Raw genomic sequence first — 21,830 nt, 5'->3', positions numbered from 1 at the left:
TGCTCATGCGCGCTCTCTCTCTCTCTGTCTCTGTCTCTGTCTCTGTCTCTCAGAAAGAAACATTTAAAAAATATAAATAAATAATAATAATACTCTATGATATAGATGCTTCTGGTTTAAAAAATAGACCATTTGACCAAAGAGTGGCAATAGTATAAATTATATGCAATTTGGATCTAATAAAATTTCATCTTTTTCAAATGCAGCCTTTTTTTTTCTCTTAAAAATATAGTCTACCATAAAATATTTAGTTTGGTAGGTTCAATGTGTTCAGATTCTTAAAGTGTGTTAAATCTAGTAATAGTGTGAAAAGTCCCATGGCTAACTTGGGCTGTTTTGCGTACTGATTTGTGATAATAAATGTTTCATTAAGCCTTTATATGTACTGATGAGAACAAAAATGTATATATCGTTCTAAAAACTGTATGTTTGCTGAATTGCTTAAAATTTTTGTTGAATATCTCATTTGATTTTTTTCCCTTCCCTGTGTCATATGCAGGTCACGGTAAAACCCCCAAAGACGCAGCGTCCGTTCGTGCCACGCATCCGATACCAGCAGCCTGTGGGATTTATTATTTTGAAGTAAAAATTGTCAGTAAGGGAAGAGATGGGTAAGTGTAAATTTTGGTGGGACAGATTGCCGTTCTTGCATAATTATTTTTGTCTTGATTTATTGTAATTATGATGTAATTGGAAAACAGGAATCTTGGAAGTTTTGGCAATTGGTGAAGTAGGACCGGAAGGCTCTGCTGTAGCAGGTTAGATGTAGCTCTAGTTCTACGTAAATACTGGTTGAAGCTAATACCTGAGTTGGTAAAATACCAGAGTTTCTCTGGTGGGTTTGTCATTAAGTTGGAGAATTGGAATTAAACAACAGAGAGACACTGACTCATTTTCCATGCCTTGTCTTACACTGCCTTTGTCTGAATTCTGCTGAGAATTTAACTCTTCTCAGAGCTAGTTAACCAGGGCCAAATGGTGGTTCATAGGTATTTTATGGGGGTTAGGACTTTAACTTTTGGGCTTAGATCAGGGAAGTGTATGTTCCCATGTTCTCAGCTGGAGGTGATTGGCAGGGATTAAGATGAGGTGTAGTGGCTTCCAGATGAGAGCTCCCTGTAGATTCTGGGGCCAGCTTTTATCGCACTGCTTTTCAACTGTGGTGTGTGTGTGTTGTGTATACACACCTCAGAATCACTTAACGGGACTATTGAAACATAGTAGTTTGGGCCTTATCCTGATTCTGGGGCCAGCTTTTATCGCACTGCTTTTCAACTGTGTAGTGTGTGTGTGTGTGTGTGTGTGTGTGTGTGTGTGCACCTCAGAATCACTTAACGGGACTATTGAAACTAGTAGTGTGTGTGTGTGTGTGTGTGTGTGTGTGTGTGTGTGTGTGTACACCTCAGAATCACTTAACGGGACTATTGAAACTAGTAGTTTGGGCCTTATCCTAAAAGTTCCTCAGTCACTCTTCTCAGAAGCAGGGCCTAGGCAAGATGGGCATTCTGAGAAAGCTTCGCAGGGAATTCTGGTGAGTATCTCTAGTTAAGAACTAATTACCTTGAATCATTGGACCTATCCTCTGGTACTCTCTGATAACTTCATTGTGGTACCAGAGGTCCCTTTAAAAAAAAATTTTTTTTTAATGTTTATTTATTTTTGAGAGAGAGACAGAGAGCACAAGCCAGGGGAGGGGCAGAGAGAGGGAAACACAGAATCCCAAGCAGGCTCCAGGCTCTGAGCTGTCAGCACAGAGCCTAATGCGGGACTTGAACTCACGAACTACAAGATCGTGACTTGTGCCACGTCAGACTCTAAACTTATTTAGCCACCCAGGCACTCCCCAGTTTTTTTTTAAGTGTATTTATTTATTTTGAGAGAGAAAAAGCACGAGTGGGGGAGGGGCCCAGAGAGCCTTTAAAGCATCCAGAGTCGTTTGTCCAACTACCAAGATAAACTTACTGGGTGAGTTGACTCAGTTGAGTTATTGAGTAAGTTGACCTGTATTTGAAGTGAATCCTTTAACCTCTCTTAGCGCTTCTTCTGTGTTTAACTGACAAGTCTATTTAATAGATTATCCCTCTGTATTTGTGGAACATTTTTACCGTCAGCAATATGGAAAGTGAAACCTTGGAATTCAGTGGTAACTTCTTATTTAACCCCCTAGTTTTCCCAGGTTGATCAAGGCAAAGATAAAATCAGAGAAGCCAAGCATAGAGTGGGTGAGAGACCCCAGACTGAAATAAGCACCGGGTTATAATCGTTTTTTACTCTGCTGCTGCATACTCAATAAGCCAGTTCTTTTTTTACTTAAATTATACCATCAGCCTCATTAATGCTGGTGTCGCTCACGATGATTCCCAGGGTTCTCTTTACCTTTTTACTCTCCATAGTCTGTCTTTGTGTGATCTTGACCGTATATTTTCATGGCTGCAGGTGCCCTGATGCATCTCAACTCTAAACTGCACCTCGTGTTTTTCCCTTGAGCCCCAGACCCATACATCTGACCCGGTGTTTGCATCTGAGGGTCCCACACGCATTCCAGGGTCGCTTGGTCAGAGGTTTCACTAGTGCTGGAAACTTGAGAGCTTCCAGTCTTTCACTTACTCTGTCCATCTCTGTGGCCTCTCCCTTAAGTCGGCTTTGCTCATTTGTCCCCTAAATTACCGAGGTGGTTGGTTCATCCATCTTACTTCAGGTGGTGACTGTTGGCAGTGTTCTTTCAGGCACGATTGTGCCTGTCCCCTTCGAGAGATTGTTTGGTGCACCTGTTGCTTTGAGAACAAAATCTGAAACTTCTTAGCAGGGTCCTTCGTGATGTGACTGACTCCTTTGTAATTTTTCAGTCTCATCTCTCTGTTGCCAGGACCCCTCATTCAATTTTTTTTCTTTACTTTTTAAAATTAGGTGATTTTTACATGTAGTAAAATTGATCATTTGTAGTGTGCGGACCTATAGTTTTGACAGATGTGAATAGTCATGTACCCACCACCACAGTCAGTATACAAGTGGCCTTTGAATGACACAGGTTTGACCCACACGGTGTACTTTATGTGCAGAGAGTTTTTATAACTGCAGAACAGTACTGTAAGTGCACTTTCTCTTCGGGCTTGCTTGCTTTCTCTCTCTCTCCCTCCCTGTCTCTCTCTGTCTCTGTCTCCCTCCCTCTCCCTCTCCCTCCCTCCCTCTCTCTCAGGTGTGTTTATTTGAGAGACAGAGAAAGCATGAGCTGGGGAGGGGCAGAGGGAAAAGAGAGAAAATCCCAAGCAGGCTGCGTGCCACTAGTGTGGAGCCCGATGCAGGGCTCGAACTCACAAACCGTGACATCATGACCTGAGCCGAAGTCAGACATTTAATCCACTGAGCCACTCAGGTGCCCTCTTGTGATTTTCCTTTTTCTTTTTTTTCCCCCTCTTATGATTTTCTTAATAACGTTTTCTTTTCTCTAGTTTACTTTATTATAAGAATATAGCATATCATACATACAGCATACGAGATATTTGTTAACTGTTTATGTCCTTGGTAAGGCTTTCAGGCAACAGCAGGCTTTTAATAATTAAGTTTTGGGGACGTCAAAAGTGATACAGGATTTTCAGCTGTGTGGCGGCAGGGGGGTGGGGGAGTGGGAGGTCGGTGCCCTAGCACCGCCATAGTTCAAGGATGAGTGAAGCAACTGTTCCATCCCCCAGCCCCACCCCAATTCCTTCATACCCTTGTAGACAGTTCTTCCCCATCTCCAGCCCCCTGGCAATCACTAGTTGGTCATCTGTCTCTCTAGTTTAGCTCTTTCTAGAATGGCATAGGCACAGAATCATCGTACGTAGCCTTCTGATTCTGGCAGCCCTCACTTCGTATAAGACATTTGAGATTCGTCCCTGTTGCCTATACTGGTACATCAGTCCTTCCCTTGCCGAGTGTGTGGCTGAGCCAGCCACAGTTTGCTTACCCACTTTTCAGTGGAAGGGCATCTGGGTCGTTGCCGGTTTTAGCAATCAGGGATATAGCCACTGTCAACACTTATGTGCAGGCTTTTGTGTAAACCTGAGTTTTCATTTCATTTGGGTAAATATGTAGGAGTGAGATTGCTGGATCGTGTGTTAGGTGCATTTCTAACTTTATAAGAAACTGCCAAGTTGTTTGTGCAAAGCGGCTGTGCTAGTTTGCATTCCCACCAGCAGTTTGTGAAAGTTGCTGGTGCCTTGCCCCTCGGAGCACTTGGTGTTGTCAGGGGTTTTTTAATTTCAGATTTGTAGCCATTGTAGTAGGTATCTGGTAGATTCTTGTCGTGGTTTTCATTTACACTTCCCTGATGGCTAATGATGGTGAAGAATCTTGAATTCTCATCTGTCCCCCGCTTTAACAAACTCCAGAATTCCTTTATTTTGATTTTTAAATCATTTGTCAGCCACCGTGAAAGCGGTTAAGAAATGGCTTTCAAATATACTTAAAAATCCTGAATTGAGTGGAAAGTTTTGTTGGGCAGTTTTCACTTTGTCATTCGTGCCAGTTAACTTCAGGGTCCTTCTGCCCCACGTCTCTGCCGCGCGCTGGAAGGCTACCTGGGCAAGCAGTGACTCTCCGTTTCCACTGCAGTGTGGGCAGACGCGTGGGGAAAGTGGGATGCTGAACACAGTGGAATCAACAGAAAATGAGCCCACAGAGGGCTGTTTTTTTTTTTTTAATATTGGTGTATTTTTGAGAGAAAGGAGTGTGCATGGGGAGGAGAGGCAGAGAGAGGGGGACAGAGGATCTGAAGCGGCTCTATGCTGTCAGCACAGAACCCTACGTGGGGCCTGCACTCACAAACCGCGAGATCATGACCTGAGCCAAGGCCGGGCGCTTAACCAACTGAGCCACCCAGGCGCCCCAAAAAGGATCTGTCTTTAATCAGAATCAGCATCTTTGAAAAATGCATTGGGTAGTTAGCGTAGTACCACAGTTCACTGTACGTGCTGGCCACGGATTTCCAGTTCTGTCTGCAGACTCTTTCCTGCCTTTTTTTTTAAAAAATATTTATTTATTTTTGAAAGAGAGAGTGTTTGAGAGGGAAGGGACAGAGAGAGAGGGAGACACAGAATCTGAAGCAGGCTCCAGGCTCTGAGCTGTCAGCATAGAGCCCAACGTGGGGGCTTCAACCCACCAACCGTGAGATCATGACCTAAGCCGAAGTCGGACGCTTAACCGACTGAGCCACCCAGGCGCCCCTCTTTCCTTCTTACTTTCACCTTCTCTTGTCCCTTTACCCTTTGCCCAGCTTAACTAATTACTCTTCAACCCTAGTTTAAAGATTCCTTTTTCGTGGTACCTTCTTCTCCCACAAATAGGATTATGCCTTTAATAATCTTCATTTACATTTTGGCCAGACTGTAATTATAATATCTATACTGTTTTCCCCTTGTCTGCCTACTGGTGATACAAACTGCAGAATCAAGGCTAAGGGACTATTTTAATGTGTCTGTAACTCTAGTACTTCATCCACAGCTAGCATTCATATGAATGAGTGAGAAACAGTACTTATCTCCTGTTCTTGGAGAAATCTGTTGTTTTCTTTGGGCAGATGTTACTTATCTTTCTGGCATGCTTTTTGAACAAAGTTCTAGGTCTAACTCCATGTTTTCGGAAGGGAAGCATGATTCATTTATGGAAGAAAAGCAAGTCATGTTGCTAATTTTGGCAAGTAATGTCTTTCTGGAGATGTATTTAACTGCTTCCAGAGAACTAAAAATTCCTAAAATCCCAACATCTTTATAAAGAATGGACCAGAAAGAGCAGCTGTTACTTTTCATTTGCAGTGCTGTGTGCTAATCTGAGATTTGGTTATGCTTAATTTGAAATTTAATTGTCTTTTAAACAGTGTGTTTATCCAGGATTAGAGCAGGTAAATAAATATTTAGATACAGGACTTTGTCTTAAGATAAATTGATGAATGTAGCAAGTTTCCTCATGACATAGCATGAGTTGAGTATGAGTTACCTCTTAATTTGTGTTACGCATTATTTCTGGGTCTGCTTTGGAAAATTAGGAATATGGCTATGATAATTGTTACTTGTATTTTATTGTCTAAGGAATAAGGCTTGAAGGAAGCCTTTTATTGAGTGAAAGAAATAATATATTTTGGTGTTTGCCTTAGATTTTCATTTAAACATTTTGCATATGTTCAGGAAAATAAGCTTATTTATTGGGACACAAGAGCCTAAGTTTTGTAATTAATTTAAAAATAAATTTTGGAAAAAAAACCAAAAAAGGTTTTGAATACTTTTTATAACAAAAGGTTAAATCACCTGTCGCCTTACTTGCATAACTCTTTTTTAGGAGTTATATATATAACTTTAATAAATATATTTAAATAAACTTTAAAGATATCTAAGGCCATATATTTATGTTGTGTTCTCGTTACTGATTGTTGACTATCAAGATTAATTTTTCAAAGCTGTATCTCATGAATGTACTTTCAATACAGGAATTTCATTCAAGTTTTAAATTATCCATACTAATATAGGCAGTGAAGAGTCAGTCAACTTTTTTTAATGTTTTTTATTTATTTCTGAGAGAGAGACAGCGTGAGCAGGGGAGGGTCAGAGAGAGAGGGAGACACAGAATCTGAAACAGGCTCCAGGCTCTAAGCTGGCTGTCAGCACAGAGCCCGACGTGCGGCTTGAACTCACTGACCACAGGATCATGACCTGAGCTGAAGCCGGACGCTTCAACCGACTGAGCCACCCAGGCGCCCCTGATTCAGTCAATTTTAAGTGTGAGAGGTGATAAACTGTTTATTTGAATTATAATTTATTAGGAATATGGTATTTTTTAGCTTTTCAAGCGAAATATTGAGGCCATTCTGCCAGTAATGCAAGAGAAACCAGCAGGTAATCTGGCCTCTGTTCTCTTCCTAAATTCTTCTGCTGATAAAACAAAGTGCAGTCCATAGAGTGTTCCTTCTATGCTTGCTGACTTTCTGGATTATTTCTTGAGAGTGTGGAAAAGAAAGTCCTCTTTTCCTGTTTAGTTTTAAAAGGCTTTAAAAAGGTCTTTCCGGGGCGCCTGGGTGGCTTAGTCGGTTAAGCGTCCGACTTTCGCTTAGGTCATGATCTCGCGGTTCGTGGGTTCGTGCCCCACGTCGGGCTCTGTGCTGACTGCCAGCTCAGACCTGGAGCCTGTTTCAGTCTGTGACTCCCTCTCTTTCTGACCCTCCCCTGCTCACGCTGTCTCTCTCTCTCTCCTAGAAATAAATAAAAATATTTAAAAAAAAAAAAAAGGTCTTTCCTTCTGGTTTCAATGGGTGATAAGCAGCAAATGGAAACACAGATGGAAAAAGTAAAGCATCAAGTAAGCAACGTATTTATTAACTTAGCAAATATATATTGCACATGTGTGATGTTTGAACACATGTGACATGTGATGTGTCAGGCATTGTCAGCAGCTGGATATAAACACACAATTATTTTTTTTATCCCCATCTTGGCCATAGTTTCTAGACGACATTGAATGAACTAAATGTGCGTCCTTGCCCTCCAAGAATAGCAAATGCGTTGGAGAAGACAGTGGGGTGGGGTAAGCAGGAGACCTATACAAATCCCTCAAAATTAAGATATACTAGTCACGTTAAGAACAAGGGATTATATGGGAGAACTGAGGAGAGAGTAATTAATTCCAGCTCAAGGAAGCAGACTTATAAAGGAAGGTATTGTCGATAGGGTATTACAAAATGAGTAAGAATTTGAGATGCTCCTTTGAGGAAAAATACTCCAGAGTGTGACCGGGAGGGACCGGTCGCCTGGGAGGAGTGGAACTGTGCGCTGTCTTTGGCCAAGGTATGTGGCTCCATATTGTTGGAGACCTAAGGGATTATAATGAAGAGTTCCCAGAAGTAAGAATGGAAACAGATTCTGAAGAGCACTGGTGGTAGTTCTGAGGTGGAAGGTGCTAGGGAGCTGTGATACTGATCCCTGTTTCAGAAAGGCGGTGCTGACTGGGGTGGGGGTGTGTTGCATGTGGTCTGTGGTGGCAAAATGAAGGATGCCTCCACGTAGGAGTTCGGGTATGAGGCTGGTGCCTAGGCATGGATTATGATAGAGATTTAAAAAAGCAATAGAGAGGGGCGCCTGAGTGGCTCAGATAGTTGAGCGTCCGACTTCAGTTCAGGTCATGATCTCACAGTTCATGAGTTCGAGCCCCATGTTGGGCTTACGGCTGTCAGGGTGGAGTCTGCTTTGGATCCTCTGTCCCCGTCTCTCTCTGCCCCTCCCATGTCCCCCGTTCACACACACTCTCAAAAATAAACATTAAAAAAAATAGAGGAAGAGGCAGTGGTTTAATTTGGGGGGGGTACCTATTATGTGCTAGGAACCTTGGGGTTATGAAGACGGACAGGGTCCCTGCCCTCCAGAAGTTCTCAGGTAAGAAGGGACGTGGACAGGTCCATCAGTTGTTAAATATAGTATAAAACACATGTGGTAACAGGTACGTGAACAAACTGGAGGAGAAGCATGATGGAGGAAGTGAGCAACTCTATCGGAAGATAGGGCGGGGAGCCTTCCTGGAGGCCTTGCTTATAATTATGGAAGAGGAGAGTTAAATCTGAGCCTCTCACTTCCCTGTCCTTTAGCCCTCATTTGCCCTCCTTAGACTGATTTCCTGGAGATTCCCCCTCCCAGAGAGAGTCTGTGAGCAGAGCTTTTAAACACATAGCTATTTTATGGGGCGCCTGGGGGACTCAGTCGGTTGAGTGTCTGACTTCGGCTCAGGTCACGATCTCATGGTGCGTGAGTTTGAGCCGTGCTCCGGTTTTCTGTTGTCAGCGCCCAGCCTGCTTCAGATCCTCTGTCCCCCTCTGTCTCTGCCATTCCCCTACGTTCTCTCAAAAAGATAAATAACATTTAAAAAAAAAAAAAAAAAAGATGAATAGCTGTTATAGAAACTGATTAGTTACTTTTGCCCAGAAATGTGTCCTTTGGATTGGACAGGTGGAGATTTGAACAGTGGGTCTGCCACGTGTGCTTTTGGGGGGAACTCTGGTTCCTCAGCTGTAAAATGGAAATCATAGTGCCAGCCTCATGGGATTAGTAGTTCACTGAAAAAACTTACAAGAGTGCCTGGTGCACATGCTTGATGCTGCTGCCGCTGGTGGGGAAGGAGCAGAACAAAGTTTTGTGGGAAGATCCTGTGCAGAGATGACCAGGAAGGGACTTCTGATGCTAATGTGCATTGCCCTTCCTCTTTCAGGTGCTAGTTGTAAGCAAGGGAACGATAAATGCTTGGATTTGCATTTTACAGAGGTCACTCTGATGGTAATACAGAAAGTAGATCTGAAACTGACATGGAGAAGACCATTTGCGCTATTATGATTTTGACTTGCGGGCTTAATCTGTGTAAGGGAGTTGGTGAGCACCTAGACGTGGTCAGCTATTAGAACATGAGAACGTGGAAGAAACAAAAACAACCTTAATTGGGGGGAGGGGATGGCAAGGGTGGGTTTTGAGAGAGAAGGAATTGAGGACACCTTCCAGGTTTCTGGAGACAAAACAAAATAAGTACTGGAAGGAGGTTGAGCTTTGAAGTTGCAGATGACGGGAACAGTGTTTGAACTGCAGTGGGACAGCCAGATGATTGATTACTAATAAAGCTGTGGGGTTTTCTGAGAGAGAGCAGAGCTATAGGTGGATTTTGGAGTCCAGGATGTGAGTTGTTAAAGCCTTAGGGACCGACATGATCACCCACGTACGTATGTAGCGTAAAGAAAAGCTGAGGATGGACACTTGGAACGCTGTGTTTATTGGCTGTAAAAATTGGAGGACAGAGATCTAGTTGAAGGTTCTAAGAAGGAATGGTAAGAGAGAAGGGAGATGGGAGACCGTATTGTGCCAGCAGCCAAGAAAGTGAATAAAACCTCCGGAGAGCTGAAGTGGCCACCGTTTGTGTTCTAGCAGTTTCCTTGAAGTCGGGACAGAAGCGGGTGCAGTCCGTCAGTTCTGGGGGTGCAGGATGGAGACCGTGGAGCCTGTAGGCTGTAGAGCCGGGCTGCTGTTGTGGGAACCCATCCTCTGTCCATTCAGCAAAATCATATGCTGCTAACTGAAAAATTCAGAGAGTACAGAAGAAAAATGAGGAAGAAAATTATTATCTCGTATAATCGCTCTTAATCATCCAACTTGTTTCCTTCTAGTTTTTTAGATCATACTCTTTTATATTTTAAATATGATTATTCTCTACTTACTGATTTTTATACCCGTCTTATTATTGATTTCCTTATTCATATTTATTATTACATATTTCTTATACAGTTATACTCATTTTCCTATAAGATTAAAAACCCCGGACATCTTTTTTCTGGTTCCTTTACTTTTTGGCTGCAGCATAGTTTATCGTACCTATATTAAGGCACATCCACAGCTGTCCTCCTCTTATTTAACTCCTTTCACTATTGTAAATAATTTTTACACATGAAATCTGCCTGTTTCCTTGGGAAAGATTTCTTAAAGTAGAATTATTGGATCAAAGGAAAAGATACACACATTTTTGAGGCTTATGACACAATGGCCAAGTTACTTTCCAGGAAGAGGAGTCCAGCTTCCTTGTAGGCGCGAGAAACTTAGTCGTATGAATCAGTTCATGAGAAAGGTCACTGCTGTGTCCGAAAAAGGATTGAGGGAGTGAGTTCCTTTGCTTAGTGGGTGGAATTGGGATTTTAAATAAATTAGGAATACGGGATGGAATTTGGAATTGATTAGAATGTATATATCTCTGCTTAGGGAAGCCTTTCTTGACAGTGTTTCTTCCTCCCCACTAGGTCAGGCTCCTGCCTGGGACTGTGTGCTGCCCCTTCCTAGCACTTTGTCATATTCATAATTGTTTAAGGTCTGTCTTCCCCGTGAGAGTGTCCGCTCCATGAGAGCACAGACTTTGTCTGTTTCACAGCTTGCTCTCTGCTGCCCTCCCCGCCCCCATACTTATCAGTAGATAGTCTGTGATCAGAGAAGTAAAAGTATTGAGGAACTCTGAGATGTAAAACCAGGAATTTGTGGGGCGCCTGGGTTGCTCCATCAGTTAAGCATCTGACTTTGGCTCAGGTCATGATCTCACGGTTCTGTGGGTTCGAGCCCCGTGTTGGTTGGGCTCTGACAGCTCAGAGCCTAGAGCCTGCTTTGGATTCTGTGTCTCCGTCTCTCTGCCCCTCCCCTACTTGTGCGCTCGCTCGCTCGCTCGCTCGCTCTCAAAAATAAACATTAAAAAAATTTAAAAAATAATAAAACCAGGAGTTTGTTGTGAAGCAGTTTACATACTTAATACCATTTTTTCTCTATGTACTTAGCAGATTAGGGAGGAAAGTGGAATTGTATGATTGATGCAGGTTGGGAATTGGAAGAATATTTACAGTAGACTGGGTTTACTGGTGAGGGAGTAATTAAATGGCCAGTTTTAGGGGTACCTGACTGGCTCACTTGGAGCATGTGACTCTTGACCTCAGGGTTGTGAGTTCAGGCCCTATGTTGGGCATGGAGCCTACCTTAAATAAATAATTAATTATACAAAATAAATGGCCAGTTTGAGTTCAGGCTGAGTAATGAAGAAATGGAATCAGTGAGGAGCTGATAAGCTCCGACAAAATGGAGAGACGTATATATTGCCGTCTTTAGTGAGGTTTCAGCAGACGCGTGGCAGGTCCCTGAGCTGGGACCGCTGCAGATGCTCGGTTGGATGTCGCAGTGAAGGACAGCTTACGTAAAGAGAAAGCAGAGGGATTCGGGGTCTGTCCCGCTCACTCCTGTATCCACCACATTTAGAGCAGCGCTGGGCCCAAAGTCGGTGCCGGAGGAGTGTGTGGACCGAGTGGAGGTAGATAGGGACGCAATGTCTTTTCATCTGTATCCCCCCAGCTCTGCCTTGGGTAGGGTAGGTACGTATTGGGAATTGATGGTGTGATTTGGTTGCTACTTTTACCTGCTTTATGAAAAGACCAGAGCTTTTGGGAGCTGTATTTGTGGTGGTGAGGTCCTTTTTAACAAAGGCCCCGGGGGATATGGGAAGTGTGACATGGAGATACTGCACCCATTGCGTTTCTCAAATTCTTCTTCTTTTTTTTTTTTTTTTTGGTTTATTTATTTTTGAGAGAAAGAGGGACAGAGTGCGAGCAGGGGAGGGGCAGAGAGAATGGGAGACACAGAACCTGAAGGAGGCTGCTGTCAGCACAGAGCCCGACACGGGGCCCAAACCCACGAACCATGAGATCTTGACTTGAGCCGAAGTCAGCCGCTTAACCGACTCAGCCACCCACGCGCCCCCATCTCAAATTATTCTTGAGTTGGTTTTCTTCAGTGTAATGAATCTCAGATCATCCTTGCCCCCTACTCCATCCCAGCAAATGCATATGAATTTTTCAAGAGTTTTTTTTTTTTTTTTGAGGCATAAGGTAACACATTCTTAATGTAAAAGAAGTCAATCAAGCAAATCCTGTGAAGTAGAAAAAAGCAGCATAACTATTTTTAAAAGATTTGCAGTCCTACCACCCATACATACTAAAGTGCAGTTGACATTTTGTGGTGAGCTTTCCAGGACTTTTTTTTCCTCTATTCAAACGAATTTTAACATTACTCTAAAAAAAAAAAGAAAAAAGACTTAAGATGTATTTGTATAATAAAATATATTATTTTTGTGTATCCCACTACTTACATGTTCACTTTAGAATGAGTTTAATGAAAAATTCAGAGAGAAAACCTCTCTTTAATAATGTCTTAAAAATACCCGTAATCTTTCAATGTAACTGTAAGGTTGCATAGCTTTGTCATAATGAATATATTACCTGAGGTCCTACTTCACTTTTTCAGAACGAGAAAACCAGTTTGTTTATGCTGATCTCAGAGTGCTTGCTGTTCGCCGACTGCTAGAATCATTTAGGTGAAATTAAACGAATGTCAGAATGAGAAAGCGGTCTGTTGGTCTTGGACCCTTTGACTCTTCCTGGACGCCCTGGAGTCGGGGCGGGTTGTTGAGGAGCAGGAGCGGTAGAAGCCTTTGAAGCGATGGCGGAGCAGCCCTTGTTCTCGGATGGAAGCGTGGGCTGGTTTAACGTTGAGCCTCATCCCAGTGTTTCCGTGTTGGTGATGTAGACAGCACGCGTTTTGAGCAGTTTTCCTCTCCGACGTTTTCAGACACACAGAAGAGTTCAGTGAATACCCATGTACACAGCACCTAGGTCTTAGGGTTAGGACTTCGCTGCATTTGCTTCCTCACAGATCTGTCTAGCCCTCAGTCTCTCTTATTTAGTGCATTTCAAAGTAAATTGCAGTTTTCAGATCAGTTTTACTTGAATTCTCTAATTTTACACTTGTATCTTTTTTTTTTCTTAATCTGAAAGTCTTCACTTTCTAGGTTATTGACGTAATTTTTCATTTGTTTTGTACTGCAGCATAGCTATATATATATTTTTTAATATTTATTTTTTGAGAGAGACAGAGTGCGGGCCGAGGAGGGGCAGAGAGAGAGGGAGACACAGAATCCGAAGCAGGATCCAGGCTCTGAGCTGTCCACACAGAGCCTGGTGCGGAGCTTGAACTCAGCAAACCCTGAGATCATGACCTGAGCCGAAGTCGGACGCTTAACTGACAGAGCCACCCAGGCGCCCCCATAGCTATATATTTCTAAATTAAAATACCAGTATCATTACTCAAAAGAATATTGGTTATCATATGATGTCTTTATAGTTTTGTATTGTGTTTAGAATAAGTCCTATTAGGGATAGATACTCAAGATACTGTGCTCTAAAGTCCCGTGAAGTAATTCTTTTCACTGTGTTACTACAACTCTCTTGACATATTATTGGTTTCATTTATTTAAATTTCTTCGGTTTCAAGGGGTTTCTTTCTTTTTTCTTTTTGTTTTCTGTAATTCTGTAAAACCTTTAAACATTTGCCTCGTTCCAAAATTAAAACTGTACAAGAAGGTGCCTTACAGAAGTGTCATATCACCTGGGGCATCTTCCCCAGTCCGCAGGTAATCATTTTTATTAGCTGCTGGTTTATCTTTCCATTATTTTTTTTGAAAATACATTTGGCCCTTGAACAGTACAGGGTGCAAGGGCTGCTGACTCTCCGTGTAGTTGAAAATATGTAATTTTGGGATTTTTTTGTTTTGTTTTTTACCTGATCAAAAGTTACTTTTTGCCTGGAATGTTGTATAAATTTGGAGAGGGCTGGTCTTTTTTTTCAACACTGTTGACCCGCAGTGTTACGTTAGCGTCAGGTGTACGGCCCCGGACCTTTGGCTGTGCCCCCCACAAGCCTAGCTGCCATCTTACACCCCGCAGTGCTCTTCGGCATTATTGACTGGATTCCCTATTTTGTACCTTTCATTCCCGTGACTCAGTCATATAACTGGAAGCTTGTATCTCCCAGTCCTCTTGCTCATTTTGCCCATCGTGCCACCCGTCTGCCCTCTGGCACCCATCAGTTTTTCCTCTCAATTTATGGGTCTGTTTCTGCTTTTTGTTTGTTCATTTGCTTGTTTTGTTTTTTTTTTTTTTTAGATCCTACATATAAATGAAGTGGTGTTTGTCTTTGGCTTATTTCACTTAGCACAATACCTGCTAGGTTCGTCCATGCTGGCAAATGGCAAGATCTCATTTTTCTTAATGGCTGAGTAATAGTCCATGTGTGTATCCATTCTGTATGTGTGTATCCTGTTTTCTTTATCCATTCATCTGCTGGCGGACATTTAGGTTGCTTCGATATCTTGGTCGTTGTAAATAATGCTGCAATTAACATATGGGTGTATGCATCTTTTTGAATTAGTGTTTTTGTTTTCTTTGGTAAATATCCATTCATAACTGGGATTATTGAATCACATGGTATTTCTGTTTTTAATTTTTTAAGGAACCTCCATACTGTTTTCCACAGTGGCTATACCAGTTGCATTCCCAGCAGAGGTGTATGCGGGTTCCCTTTTGTCTGCATCCTCAGCAGCATCTGTTGTCTTTTTGCTTTTAGCCATTCAGACAGATGTAAGATGATACCTCATTGTGGTTTTGGTGTTCTTTTCCCTGATGATGAGTGATGTTGAGCATCTTTTCTTGTGTTTGTTGGGACATCTGTAGGTCTTCTTTGGAAAAATAGCTATTTAGGTCCTCTGCCCAGTTTTTAATTGGATTATTATTCCTGCCCCATTCTGTTGAGTTGTACACATTCCTTACATATATATTTTTTGAATATTAACCCCTTATCAGATATGTTATATACAGATAACTTCTCCCATTCAGTAGATTGCCCTTTCATTCTTTTGGTGGTTTTCTTTACTATGCAAAAGCCTTTTAATTTTAGTGTAGTCCCAACAGTTTACTTTTGCTTTTGTTTCTCTTGTCTGAGGATACCTGTCTAGAAAATGTTGCTAATAAGGCCAATGCCAGAGATTCTTCCCTATCTTTTCTTCTAGGAGTTTTATGGTTTCAAGTCTTGCATTTAGGTCTTAATCCATATTGAATTTATTTTTCTTTTTGGTATTGGAAAGTGGTCCACTTTCATTCTCTCGCATGTCTCTGTCCAGTTGTCCCAGCACCATTTAATGGGGAAACTGTTTTTCCCATTGTATATTCTTGCCTCCCTTGTCATAGATTAGTTGACCACAAAAACATGAGTGTATTTCTGAACCTCTATTCTATTTCATCATCTGTGTGTCTATTTTTGTGCCACCATACTGTTTTGATTACTATCTTTTTTTTAATTAAAAAAAATTTTTTTTTACATTTATTTCTGAGAGAGAGAGAGACAGAGCACAAGTTGGGGAGGGACAGAGAAAGAATGAGACACAGAGTCCGAAGCAGGCTCCAGGCTCTGAGCTGTCAGCACAGAGCCCGACATGGTGCTCGAACTCACAAACTCTGAGATCATGACCTGAGCCACCCAGATGCCCCTGATTACTGTTTTTTGTAGTATATCTTGAAATCTGGGATTATCATACCTCTAGGTTTGTTCTTCTTTCTCATGATTGCTTTGACTACTCAGGGTCTTTTGTAGTTCCATACAAATTTTAGTGCTTGTATAATTTCTGTGAAAAAAGCTGTTGATATTTCGATAGAGATTACACTGAATCTGTAGATTGCTTTGGGTAGTATGGACATTTTAACAATATTAATTCTTCCAATCTATGAGCATGAGCTGTCTTTCCATTTGTTTGTATCATTTTCAGTTCTTTCACCAATGTTTTATAGTTTTCAAGAGCACAGGTCTTTCACTTCCTTGGTTAAGTTTATTCCTAGATATTTTATTTTTTGATACACTTGGAATTGTTTCTTATTTTACTTTTTTATTACTTTATAGAAATAACCAATTTCTCTGTGTTAATTTTGTATCTTTCAACTTTACTCAATTCTTGGTGGAATTTTTAGGATTTTTCTATGTATTAGTATCATGTCATCTGCAAATAGTGACAGTATAACTTCTTTCTCGCTAATTTGGATGCCATTTAGTGTGTGTGTGTGTGTGTGTGTGTGTGTGTCTGTCTGTCTGTCTGTCTGTTTGTGTGTCTGTGATTGCTTTGACCAGGTCTTCTCTTCTAGGACTAGTTGAATAAACATGGCCAGAGTGGATATCTTAAAGAAGAGTACTCGGTTTTTCACCATTGAATATGATGTTAGCTCTGGGTTTTTTATATATGGTCTTTATTATGTTAATATATCCTCCCTCTAAACTCAACTTTCTTGACATTTCTTACCATAAACAAATGTTGAATTATGTCAGGTGCTTTTTCTGCTTCTATTGAGAGGACCATATGATTTGTATTCTTTCTCTTATTAATGTGGTGTTATCACGTTGATTGGTTTGTGTATATTGAGCCATCTTTGTTGCATTCCTGGAATAAATCCCACTTGATCATCATGGTGAATGATCCCTTTAATGTATTGCTGAATGTGGCTTGCTGATATTTTGTTGAGGAAATTTGTATCTGTGTTCATCAGGGATATTGGCCTATAGTTTTCTTTTTTTTTTGGTAGTATCTTTGTCTGGTCTTTGACATCAGGGTAATGCTGGCCTTGTAGAATGCATTTGTAAGCTTTCCTTCTTCTTCTAAGTTTTAGAATAGTTTGAGGAAAATAGGTACCAATTCTTTAAATGTTTTGTAGAATTCATCTATGAATCCATCTGGTCTTGGACTTTTGTTTGCTGAGGGTTCTTTGATTACTGATTTAATTTTGTTACCAGTAACTAGTCTGTTCAGATTTTCTGTTTCTTCCTGATTCAGTTTTGGAAGATTGTATGTTTCTAGGAATTTCTCTTTTTTATAGGTTGTCCAGTTTGTTGGCTTATTATTTTTTGCAGTAATCTCTTAATAATCCTTTATATTTCTGTAGTGTTGGTTGTTACTTCTCTTTCATTTCTGATTTTATTTTATTCCTTCCTCTTTTTCTTGATGAATCTACTTAGAGGTTTATCAATTCTATTTTTCTTTTCAGAGAACCAGCTCTTGGTTTCTTTGATCTTTGTGTGTGTGTGTGTGTGTGTGTGTGTGTGTGTGTGTGTGTATTTCATTTATTTTTGCTCTTCTGATCTTTATTATTTCCTTTCTTCTACTAACTTCAGGCTTTGTTCTGTTTCTAGTTCCTTTGGGTGTAAGGTTAGATTGTTTATTTGAGATTTTGTTTGTTTCTTAAGGTAGGCCAGTATCACTACAAATTTCCCTCTTTGAATTGCTCTTGCTGTGTCCCAGAGATTTTGGTCTATTGGGTTTCCATTTTTATTTCATGTGTCTCCATGTATTTCTTGTTTTGCTTCTTTGATTTCTTCCTTGACCCGTTGGTGGTTTAGTAGCATGTTATTTAGCCTCCATGTGTTTGTGTATTTTCCAGTGCTTTTCTTGTGATTGATTTCTAGTTTCATACTGCTGTGGTCAGAAGAGATGCATGATATGATTTCAGTATTCTTAAATTTATAGAGACTGTTTTGTGGCCTACCATGTGATCTATCCTGGAGAATGTCTGATGTGTACTTGAAAAGAATGTGTGTTTTGTTGTGTTTGGATGGATGTTCTGTATATATCTAAGTTCATCCTAGTCAGTGTGTCATTCAAAGACACTTTTCTTACTGATTTTCTGTCTGGATGATCTTTTAGTGTAAGTGGGGTGTTAAAGTGGACTATTACTGTCTGCTTCTCCCTTTCTGTATCTGTTAACATTTGCTTTATGTATTTAGGTGCTCCACTGTTGGGTGCATAGCTATTTACAATTGTTATATCCTCTTATTGGATTGATATCTTTTTTAATATGTAGTATCCTTCTTTGTCTCTTATCAAAATCTTAGTTTTATTTTTTTATTTTCATTTTTGGGTGACTGAGCCACCCGAGAACCTGCACAGTCTTCATTTTTTAAAGTCTGTTTTGTCTGATAGAAGTATTGCTACTGTAACTTTTGACTCCCCAGAACCTTAACTGCTAATAGTCTACTGTTGACCAGATATGTCACCAATAACACAAATAGTTAATCAACACATACTTTGTATCTCTATTATATGTTGTATTCATACAATAGAGTAAGCTACAGAAAAGGAAATGTTATTAAAACCATAAGGAAAAGAAAGTACATTCACAGTACTGTAATATAAAATATCCATGTATAAGTGGATCCATGCAGTTCAAACCCATGTTGGTCAGGGTCAGCTGTATAACTGAATATGCCTTAGAAAACTGTGAACAAATAACACAAATAAATGGTGACTGCAGTTGCCTCTAGGTAGGGGAAGTGGTTAGCTGGAGATAGGAGTGAAAGGAAGCTTGAAACATTTTTATCACTTCTGAATTTTGTTTTTCATGATGTGGTCTGTTTTCATTGCTCTCTTTTGGGGGAAAGGTTATTTAGTTTTACATTTAGAAGTTACTTTTATACTAATACTTACAGTCCCCCCTTTTTAAGATAGTCTCTTTTGTGGGCAATAACGAAATCAGCTAGTAACCTCTTCTTCACTTCCCGTCTCTCTTCCCTACTGTCTTTTGTTGTTGTTGTTTTTTGGCATTTAAAAATTTATGACTGATTTACATGCAGTAAAATCCACTTTGAGGGAAGGGGATGTATGGTTCTGTGAGTTTTGGCAAATGCATAAAATCATGTAACTACCACTGCAGTCAGGATACAGAGCTATTCCCTCACCTCTCTAAATTCCTTCTTACTACCCCTTTGTAATCAAATCTTCCTCCCACCCTTAATTTTTGGCAATCACTGATCTGTTTTCTATACTTATATATTTTTATTTGAAACCATAATGTCTTATAAATGTAACCCTTTGAGTATGACTTTTCTTTTCAGTTAGCATGATGCATTTAAGATTTATGTAGGTAGTCCAGTGTACCAGTAGTTGGGTTTTTTTTTCTTTTTCTTTTTTTTTTTTTTTGTGGGCAAACTCTCCTCCATTTTGTTAGTTGTACTATATCTACATGGTGTAAAAGCACATAATAGTTTGCATCCACAACTCTGTTACCTCATCATTTAGTGTTAGTTACAAATTCAGTATGTTTAATAATTTAGTACCAGACATTATGCCAAAGCTTCTCTTAGGGTTTGTTTTTGTTTTTGTTTTTGGTTGTCTGAAGATCATTCTTTACTAGAGAACTCAGAAAGAGCTCGTGGGAACAATATTATTTAAGTCCTTTTTGGTTCATAACTGTGACCATTACACTCATTTTATTTGAAGATTTGACTGGATATAAAGCCCCTGCCTATATTTTCTTGAGTTCCATAGACTTGGATGTGCACCATCATTGTCAGAGTTTTAGGCTGTCTTTTTTTTCCTTAGGAGAAAATCAGTCTTTTACTTGGATGGCCAAAAGGTTTTTCTTTGAAGAGGCAGTACTGAATATATCTTGGTGTTAACCTTCATGTATGGCCTTAAATAATAATTTCAAGTTGTCTTTTATTTTGGAAAGGTTTAGTGTGTGATGATTTTCATTCAGTATTTGTCCTGTTCCATTACATAGGTTTCTTTTTTAAGGACACCAGTCATGATGGTGTGTTGGATCTTTTTGCCTAACTTCTATATCATTTGCTCGCAAGACCTTTTACTTTCCTTCTTTGTTTACTTAGAAGATTGTTCCATCTTTTTTTTTTTAACTTTTAAAAAACGTTTTGTTTATTTTAGAGCTAGCATGAGTGGGGGAAGGGCAGAGACAGAGGGAGACACAGAATCTGAAGCAGGCTCCAGGCTCTGAGCTGTCAGCAGAGAGCCCAGTGCGGGCCTCAGACTTGTTAACCATGAGATCATGACCTGAGCTCAAGTTGGACGTATTTAGGTGCTCCAGTGTTGGGTGCATAGCTATTTACAATTGTTATATCCTCTTATTGGATTGATATCTTTTTTAATATGTAGTATCCTTCTTTGTCTCTTATCAAAATCTTAGTTTTATTTTTTTAAACTTCACTGAAATATTTCCACAGGAGCATATGCAACTTCTGATGAAATGTTTTGTTTAATTTTACAGCACTGTATGAATCACCAGTTGGGTATATATCTGCAGTTTACTGTTCATAGTTGAAAGTAGTTAGATTTTTTTCTTTCACATAAAGAAGAAATGGGTGGTATGTTCTTATCTTTTAGATTGGTACCTGTGAGTTGCAGATAAGTGTCCTGAGTTTCTATATAGAAAGAGATATCCCAGTGTATCTTGAAGCAGTAATTACTCTCTTTTTGTGCTCTTAATGTAAAGGTTTTTCTTTTTTAAAGTGTATTTATTTTGAGAGAGAGAGAGAGGAGAATGGGGTGGGGGGGCCAGAGAGAATCCCAAGTAGGATCCATGCTGTCACCGCGGAGCCTGATGTGGGGCTCGATCCCACGAACCATGAGATCATGACCTGAGCCGAAATTAAGAGTCGGATGCTTAACTGACTCAGCCACCCAGGGGCCCTTAAGAGTCTTATTTTATTATATTCATTATGCCATCTGACAGAAATAAGACATATTAGTTCAAAAGATATTAAGTAATTTTCAAGTCTTGTAAGACTAAAGATCCCTCTTGTACCTAAGAGTAACATAAAGAAACTATTCAGAATTTGAAATTTTAAAATTCAGCATCAAACAAGGAATTTGATTGGTTACCATTATACCCACTAGATTTGATGCTTAATGAAAAACTAACATTTAGTGTAATTTGAAATTTTCTTTATTTCTGAAATTCATGAACACTTTTGTTAAGAAATCACATTGATAAGATCACTTTTGAGTTTCAAACAAGGCAGTGGTTAAATGAATTCTTGTAATTAAATTAAGATTAGATCTTAATTAAAATTAAATTAAAAGCCACCTCCTATCTCATATGACAGAAACATCTAGTTCATCCATCTTTCTGAAACCGCCAGAAGTTGAATTATTTCACTCAAGAGGTCTGTATCTGCCCTTTTGGGAAACATTGTCCCTTTATAATTCCAATAAATGTGCACACAGTTTCACAGCAGGCTTTCCTCCTTCGTTATTGTCTGATATCTTTACATTTTATTACATCTTTTTATTGCAGCATTTTTAGTAACCACGTAGATTTGTTCTGTTCGTAAGGTGTTGGGGATTCTGGCTGGGCCGGGCCACAGTCTGCTGGCTTCTCTGGGGCAGCTGTGACATTGTGGTGCCCAGGGGCCCAGCTGGGGCCTGCAGGAGCGGAGGTGTACGCTCCTTAATTTGAATATATGCATACAAAATAACTTATTACTTGTCTTTTACTGTCACCCATGGAGGTTAACGCTGGCTTTCAAATTACCCATTGTTTATTACTGTATTAACTTTTAAAAATTTTATTTTTAATTAATGTACAGTAAAATTCATTTTTTGTTTGTACAGTTCTGTGAGTTGTGACAAATTCATGGAGTGCTGCA

At 40.1% G+C, this 21,830-nt stretch overlaps 1 protein-coding gene across 1 annotated transcript in view; it reads left to right on the top strand.

Annotated features, from left to right (window-relative positions):
• The window catches only part of RANBP9 (RAN binding protein 9), an 87,677-nt gene that overhangs the window by 13,794 nt on the left and 52,053 nt on the right, over positions 1-21,830 (top strand). The window contains exon 2 of the mRNA XM_039231844.1: positions 500-611. Coding sequence (XP_039087775.1) covers positions 500-611 — 112 coding nt within the window. The remainder of the gene's footprint in view (positions 1-499; positions 612-21,830) is intronic.

Source organism: Hyaena hyaena, unplaced genomic scaffold (genome assembly GCF_003009895.1).
Source record: "Hyaena hyaena isolate Hyena2069 unplaced genomic scaffold, ASM300989v1 scaffold_60, whole genome shotgun sequence".
NCBI lineage: Eukaryota > Metazoa > Chordata > Mammalia > Carnivora > Hyaenidae > Hyaena > Hyaena hyaena.
Note: the sequence above shows the minus strand (reverse complement) of the source record. Positions and strands in the feature narration are given on the sequence as shown.